The 8,567-nt window shown below is 35.0% G+C and overlaps 1 protein-coding gene across 4 annotated transcripts in view; it reads left to right on the top strand.

Annotated features, from left to right (window-relative positions):
* The window catches only part of GTDC1 (glycosyltransferase like domain containing 1), a 292,832-nt gene extending 284,529 nt beyond the window's left edge, over window positions 1-8,303 (top strand). For all 4 annotated transcript variants that reach the window (XM_043576633.1, XM_043576632.1, XM_043576629.1 and 1 more), the window contains 3 exons: window positions 1,151-1,221; window positions 1,924-2,015; window positions 7,175-8,303. In XM_043576633.1, the coding sequence (XP_043432568.1) occupies window positions 1,151-1,221; window positions 1,924-1,998 (146 nt within the window). In that variant the 3' untranslated portion in view covers window positions 1,999-2,015; window positions 7,175-8,303. The remainder of the gene's footprint in view (window positions 1-1,150; window positions 1,222-1,923; window positions 2,016-7,174) is intronic.
* The last annotated feature ends 264 nt before the right edge of the window (window positions 8,304-8,567 follow it).

Genomic DNA, 8,567 nt, shown 5'->3' with positions numbered 1-8,567 from the left:
TCCAAACTTTGCAGCTCAAAGTAAATACCTTTCATTTAAACTAATTTCAGTCAACATAATAAAATAGAGAAAACATCACCCACTTAAAAACAGCTTAAATTGCATGTGCTTTGTCACTGTAAACAAACAAGGTAAACATTGACATAACTTCAAATTATTCTTGGGTTGAAAAAAAATCTGCAGTTCAAACTAAAAATCCGCCTTTGGTCAACATTTTGGATGCAATTCAAAGTCTCTCATAAAATAAACATATTTTAGAGAGTGCTTTGAATTTCACTGTGTAATTTCTAGCCAACAGAAATTACAGTGGTATCTTTAAGGTTTATTATATGTCAGATCAATAGCCATTATACAGGGCCAACAACCTTTGAGATGCAATACCTTCTCTCTGCTTAACCCTTACTACTATGACATGAAAAAAAAAAAAACTTCCTATAGGTGTTCCTTGGAGAAATCCTCTCAAAGTGAAACTTTCTTGCTTATTTGTTTAATAAGAAAGTATTCTTTTCTGATAAAATGGAAAATGAGCTGAATTTTTGGCTAAGAAAGTAAAATTTTCATTAAGGTAATCTCCATGAGGATTTTTCAGTAAAAGGGGAATTATTTTGCATTCTACAAAAATAACAAATTATTTTGAAGCATGAGCTTAAAATATAAAAATGCCCCAACAACAGATTGTAAATTTTTTTTCTGATGCTTTTAAAAGTGCCTCGATCATTTCTACGGCTACAATGTTAAAGTTAAGTATTTGCTATTTTATTTAAACATTTTTGAAAAATGAACATTCTGGGGCTTTGCAGCATTATTAAGAAAAGCTGTCCATACTTTACCATGTTGTTACATGTGTTTATCTGCTGATTATAAAATGTGTTAAACAGTATTTTAAAAACAAAAAAAAAAATGCAGAGCTGCGCTTTGATTAATTCAGTGAACAAAACATATGCTGTTGGTTCTGTTCTATGAAATTCATATATGATCAATAAAATCTTTTAAAAGAGCAACTTTGGCTTTAAGGCTTGGACTGCCGACCACGTTTTTCGTCCCAGTTAACTCAGGGCTCATACTGTTAACTTAGGCAAACAAAACCACTTTCTGGCTATCAGAGTAATGTCCTTTTAATATTTTTTTATCTTCTCTAAAATTTCTTTAGGTTGGAAGCTGTGTATTGTGGTTGCTACCCACTTTGTCCCAGAGATTTGGTTTATCCTGAAATATTTCCAGGTAGCCTCTTTAATGTACTTTCATCTTGGTTGAGATTTAATACATGATTCATGCTAAATTAGAAAGTTTGAAAATAAACTTAGGCGGGAGCAATTGTTTATTTGGCAAGTCAACATGTTAGTGTTAAGGAAAATTTTATGTGTTTTAATACATTAGAGTAAGCTTATATTTACCATCTGTTCTTTTAAGATAACAAAAAAGCAAGTTTTCAAATAGCATTCTTCATTGTTAGCATACACATCCCATAATGATGGATTTTTATAAGCAGGTCAGTGTTGCTGCGATTGCTTACAGATTTTTTCTAATGATATACACAGAGAAAAATCGAGGACTGGAAATCACACCAAATTATTTAAACAATTGACTAGTTAATAATATGCAACTCTTGTACAGGGTACATACGGCTATAGTACCAGTTCTTTGAAAAAATTCCCATCACTAAATATATCACATATGCATTGTGTTACATTAGAATAATGTATTTTAATCACCCAAAGGAGATGTCTAAACAGCACAACTACACAGTCTTATTTAGCATTAAGCATCCTTGTGAGCTGAGGTAACCTTATAAAATCATGCTTAAATAATGTAAAACACGAGGCAGCACAGAGCAATATGCATTTTTAATTAGTAAAGTGACTAATATCGAGTGTGTGCTTTGAGGTTTTTGTTTCATTAAAAATGTATCTGTTTTTCCTGCAGCTGAATATCTGTATTCTACACCTGAACAGCTTTCAAAAAGGCTCCAGAATTTCTGCAAGAGACCAGATATTATAAGAAAACATCTTTATAAGGTAGATATTGAGGAGAGATTTACGTGGTATAAATGCCATATTGAAGTACAAAGAAAAATCTTTTTAAAAAAAACATTTAATTAACATACTAATGTTTAAAGGAAACATGCTAGGGAGGGATATTAGTTGTTACACTAACAAGGATTAATTAAACTGGATGCCAGTTGTATTAACCTAGGTCTTATGAAATACGTGCACTTAATGCATGGTACATGCTTTTTTTTTTAATTTATTGTTTTCTAAGATGACTGTCCTTTACATTTAGCCCCAAGAGGCTTATAAAAATGAACCTGGATTAATGTAACTCATTAGTTTAAAAGGAAGTAAAGGAAAGATTCCACAATTATACTAATGAGGATAAGCCTTTCTTCCCATCATAATGAAATCTTCAGGCCTCAAAAATTCAGGTGAATGACATTCGTGAAGTTTGGTGTTCATTTTTTAACTACTTTGAAGATGATTTTCAAGAATCAAATGTTTCCCTTATCCAGTTTAATAAAATGACATAAAAATCCTCAGTTTGTTTAGAATGACACTGCCCGTCTCCTCTCTGAATGGCAAAGGCAGAAAGAAAATAGTTTAAAGAGCATCATCATGCAGTCCCCTCCTTCATTATCTTTTTTTTTTTCCGTTGTTTGAATCAAGAATTTTACATTGTTGAAATGACAACACAAAGAGGCCCTGCTAAAAGTCTAAGTAATTGAACTGGGATAAATCTGCTTTATGAGTTTGGAAGGTGGCTCTAGGCCATGAGTAATATACCTTTTTATATTCTTTGAATGTAGCATCTTCATTTTACATAAATTCAGTATAGTTTACAATCTAGCAGTTTTATAATCCAGTATATTTTAATTTTCCTATGTTAATGTATAACCTTCCTACATGAAATACAGTTTGCTGCCTTTTTTCTCTCCTTTCTCTTTTCATGGCCTAAAATACATATTTACATAGTGATACATCAAAACAGGACTTTGTTTCTGCAGGAAACAGTTAAACTTCAAGAAAAAGGGAGAGAACCAAAAATGCAATTTAACACCCAATTTCAAGCTCATTATCTTTCATTGTCTATTAACTTGGCAATGGTTCAGAAGGTAGCTCATAATAGTTTAAAATGCTGACTGAACAGTTCCAGGCTTCAGTATTACTCCTTGAGTCAATACGATTGTACCGTATACAGGGGAAGCTCCACAGAGAAAACAGGTTTACATCCAAACTCCCTAATTTTTGAAGTTCAGTAGCGGTCAGGTTTGTATCAAATGTTAATCAAGTAGTTTTCCACGTGACAGGCTATCAAAATGTGCAGATTATGAAAATGGAAGAAATAGAAGTATTTATGTAAATGGATTTATTTTCTGTATATGACACAGATCTCTTCAGTGAGTTCACCATCAAATTACTAATCTCTCCCCACCTTCTGGTGAATTTTAGGTGAAGTTGTGCTTGTTTCTCGGTTTTATTGAGATATGACTGACGGTACTGTGTCCGCTTACGAACCACAGTACCGCATAATGACTTGACATGAGTTTATTGTGGAATGGTTACCACCATACATTTCATTCGCATCCATCATCTCATGTAGATACAAAAAAAAAAAGAAAAGAAAAGAAAAGAAAAAGAAAGGAAAGAAAGAAAGAAAGAAAGAAAGAAAGAAAGAAAGAAAGAAAGAAAGAAGGAAAGAAAGAAAATGTTTATATTCTTGTGAAGAGAATGGTGAAGGTTTTATAATGCTATTCCCACCATCAAAATTTAACGGTTTTTAACTTTGCTTCAGGTTAGGCCTCATTATCTCTGTTAGTCTTTGTTTACAAATTTTTAACCATTACAAAAGTTACTGTGACAAGTTACCTTTAGTTGCAAAGGAAAACAGACATCTGGTTGAAATATTTTAATATGATACTCTATAACATAGCTATAATTATTTATTTTACAAACAACTTCTGGAAAAACTCTTAAACATTGTCAGCTCAGTGGTAATGCTGTTAGTATATCAAATTGTTCTTCGTACAGCTTAAAAGATAACCTATGCCTTACATGTTATTTCCTGTAATTACTTTTTACATATGTTTTTAGACTGAACATCCTCAAGTATTCCAGCTCCAAGTTTTATAAATTAATATTTCATGTGTAAGCATTTATAGGAATTTGTATGTATAATTCTTTTTTATGTATTTTTGCCGTGGATTTTTTTTTCTTATAAGTCTATTATACGCTTTCAGAGGTGCCCTCATTTATAGATCTTGATGATATTATATCTGAATATTAGTCTTAAAATTAATAAATTAGTCCAAGAATTAAGGTAACCGAGCTTTGTGATGCATTTTTCAGGAGAAACTGGTTAAAAAAAAAAAATACAGGAAAGGACCACAGATTTAGTTTGGTTATTGTAATAGGATGTAGAGCCAAAACAGAAAAAGGATGCCTTCTAAAACTTTACAATTAAGATATAAACAGCTATGCTATCTTTTCACCTTACGGTTTATAAATATGCACATTTTCAGGTGACCTTTGCCTTCACTAAATACAAGAGAACTATTCCCCCCAAGGCAGTATTTTCCTTACTTTTCTTATGCAATGGAAGAGTCTTTTGTGTGTACTGTTAACGAGAATGTTGGGGTTTTTTTTAGACTTATTCCATTGGACAGTGCTGTTTTGCTTTTATAAAACATATGCTTCTAAGATCTAAAAGGATAGAATGTCACTGAATTCTTTAATTTGCTCCTTTTACATTTTTACACCTTACTCTCTTTTTTTGTCAAAAGTTTACATTTTAAAATCATCTCAACTGCTTTTCACATAGGGTTCACTTTAGGATAGGATTTTTCATATGGATTCACACTTAGAAATTTAATGACTAGAATAAGGCTACTAACACTTGGCTTTCTTCTCACATGAGACATTATACTTTCAATATGAGTGAGAGTTTGGGGGCTATAACTTGAAGCAGGATTTGAAACAGAATGCTAGTAACTGAAAAGCAGAAACAGAATTGGATACTTTTTTTTTTCTTAAAGTGGCTCTTTCTACTACAGAACACTGTGCCCATGACTTCTCACCTGAAATGGTTTCAGATTTGAAATGTTTAAATTCCTCACATGCATGCAAGTATGTTCTCCCTCCTCCCTCTCCCTGTCTCCCTCCCTCTCTCTCTCTCTCTCTCTCTCTCTCTCACACACACACACACACACACACACTTAAGATCTTTCTTAAGAGAAATACAATGCATACTGAAATTAAATGTTTTTTAAGCATTTTAAAAATCTAAAACCATTTTCATAATTTAAAAAATCTAAACCACCTCTTTAAAAAGTTTACATCCAAGTTTAGTCATTGACTGCAGCTTTCTCGTACTTTCAGAACACTTCCTTTTCTGAGTAGGTCAGACACATTGGCCACATACTTGTCACACAGATTAAAAATAGGTTTCATTTCATCCACGATGGGGAGCTTTTTATGACTCCAACCTAACTTGAACACAAGATTCTAGAAGTAATCATAAAATAATTAGCCAAGGATTGACTTCTTAACACTAAGAATAGTTTTCCCTTTTCCAACCCCGGTAAGCTCAATACCATGAAGTTGTATTTTTGCCTCCTTTTTACTATGTGAGTTTACTTACTGAAAATTCCCAACAACCTTCTGAGATCAGTTCCTTATGTTTCTACAGACTTTTCATCATTATATTTTAAAATGCTTTAGAGAAAAAATTATGGACCTTATATTGTTACAAATACTGAAAAGAGCGCAGGGCACAAACAGGGCACTGTGTAAAGTAGATACTGCCCGGACTACCCGGATAGCTTTTCGTTCCCATCCTATTTCTCATTTATTTTTATTTACAAATTGAGCGAAATTCTGAGTGGGGAAAAAAGAGATGCGTTCTCTCCTGTGCTTTCTGAGAGTGACCTGTGTTTCTCAAGATTGTTCAAATGCCAGCTGCTGGTTTTTATTCTGTTCTCCTCTTCACGTACTTCAACATTCTGGGAACCTTTATAACCTGCTCCTAATTGGAGGAAAGAAGAATTTTCAGATTTCTGCCTAAAAATGCCTCCAAACAATGATTAAGCTTACAGCTGACATTCAGTGCGCAGAGAAACCACTTGTGGTTGTCTTAATTCTATCAGCCTCTGTCTACCCGGACCACAGCCAGGCCACTGTAAGTTTCCTTCAAGGGACTGGTCACTTTATAGTCCCCTTTTAATTCGAGATTACACTCTAGATGCCAATAAGGTGTTGCTCACTTGTATTAACACTCCGGAGTCATTACTTGTTTCCTTAAAAATGAAAACGTAAAAGCTTGTGACATTTTTAGAACTTCTAAAAATCTCTCAACTGCACGAGCACAGTTTAAGGCAACTTCCCAATCTCTCTCCCTCCCTCTCTCCCTCCTCCCTAGTCTTCTCCCTCTCTCCTTCTTCACTTCCTTCCTTGATTTCTTTTGGCTTGGTTTTCCTTTGGTTTGTCTAAGTAAAATAAAAGCAAAAACCTTCAGCACAATAGATACACTTTTGGGTGATCAAGAACAGTGAGAGGTTTTGGCGGCTTGTTCTTCTCTGCTACTCATTTGTAGCCTGGCTCTAGGTGAACTTCTTAGCCTGTCTCTCTGATTCATCTGTAAACTTAGAAAAAATTTTTTTCTCCCTCAATTCTTAATAGCATCCCCCCCCACCCCCCGCCGAGGTACTGCTATAATGAAATAACGAATATAAACCTGTTTGTAAACTCAAAGTGCTTTATGCGTTTAACGTAGGAGTAATGGCATTTCTCTTGTGCCTTAGCCACTTAAAAGTAAAATTCACATTAGCAAAAACATGGGTTAAGGGCGTTGGGTATCTTGTGTTTATAAAAGTTAAAAATTGGATGATAAACTTTGAGCAGCCGTCATCGCTCACATAAACCAGGAAATATGTGCGCGGTGGAATGTACCCATTTGCGAAAAATCGGGAGCTTTCCCGTACGGTTGAAAATACAGTTCCACTTTAAACCAATCAGAAACTGGGATTTCCTGAGTTGATGAAACTCGAGAACCATGTACTTGGTGGCTTTTTGAAATCTAATTGACGTAAGTTATGCAAATTTGCAATATGAATTTTGAACATCCTTTCGTCTTTCGGTTGTTAATGCTTCTTCCTTGCTTTCTCTTCTCTCCCTCCCCCTCGCAGGGTGAAATGACTCCTTTTTCTTGGGCGGCCCTACATGGTAAATTCAGGTCTCTGCTTACAACAGAACCTAGGGAAGATTTGTGACAGATGGGGCTAAGTCACAAACTTGCAGCCTAAGGCAGAATCTGTAGAACTTTCCAGAGTGTGCCCATATTTACCTGATCAGAGAGAAAAGAAAATCTGCAGAGGAAGCTGAGCCTGGCTGCTTGTCATAGCTGACACAGAGCCATCTGCCACAAACCTGTGGCGGCTTCAGATCTCCCATCCCTGCCACCACCCCAACTCAAATTAAATACAGATTCCTAGAGACGTTATGATGGTTACACATGTCCTCGGCATCACATGGAGGAGACTGTTCAAAAAAAATATGTGGCCTGTTGTATAACCGCACTCATGTATCCCATATGTGGTGCCACATTGAATTTCCGGTTGAATCCGTTTTTATCCTTTGTACTGGATGACATGGTGCCTGAATTCTTTCTTTTTGCCGACACGATGGCAGCCGAACTGCAGCTTCAAAAGCTCGCACTTGGCTGTGTTTCTACCTAGGTTGCCAGGTTATCATCGGAGCCTTCTTGTGTCCTCAAAGGGCCACAGGGTCTGAAGGGAGGATCAGAATGCTACCGGACTAATTGGGCAGCCATCTCAGAGTTGTTTGGGGGCAAAGGGCTGCTTTAGCACTTTTATTTTAGCCAATTAATGACTCTCTGGCACGGGGGTGTTTAAGTGAAGGTATTAATAAGGGGTCTGGCAGGTATTCCCATGATCCGCAGAGTTACATTTGCATTTAATTTATTTTAAAGTTGCGAGATAAACAGCTGTAATTTGGACAAACATGGGAAATACACTAAGTGGAGCCATCTTGCCCATAAAATGAACACTGAGATACTCGTTTCAATTTTTTTTCCCCTGGGGTAAAAATAGAGAAATCAAAATACTTCTACTAAAAACAGTAATTTTGATATAAATATTCCTCAAAAATATTTGCATCCAGCTACAAATATGATCTTTTCAAGATAAATCACTTATGATTCCAATAGTCAAGCTGCTGTATTTGTTGATATAAAGATGTTTTGAACGGCTAGATTGTAAAATAAATTTTTAATAAAGTGCCTACTGCAATTTTTAATTAGCATATCTCATTTCTGTGTAAGAGTGTACATCTATCTGTATGTTTCTCACTGAACGCTTTTCTTGTGTCAGAGACAACGAATACAATTGTTTCTTTTCCGGTTGTACAAGGATCTGTTTTGCAAATGTTTGTAAGATATTATGACATTTCCAAGATTTTCTTTGCATTCTGGAAAGCAGGAGGTAAACATTTGTAGTCATTAAGGTAAAGTCTGTTGATAAACCATCTTCTGTTTACTGACAGGTAAATTGTAAGTTTCCT

The sequence above is a fragment of the Prionailurus bengalensis genome, chromosome C1 (genome assembly GCF_016509475.1).
Source record: "Prionailurus bengalensis isolate Pbe53 chromosome C1, Fcat_Pben_1.1_paternal_pri, whole genome shotgun sequence".
NCBI classification, from domain to species: Eukaryota; Metazoa; Chordata; class Mammalia; order Carnivora; family Felidae; genus Prionailurus; species Prionailurus bengalensis.
This window is presented reverse-complemented; position numbering and strand designations above follow the sequence as displayed.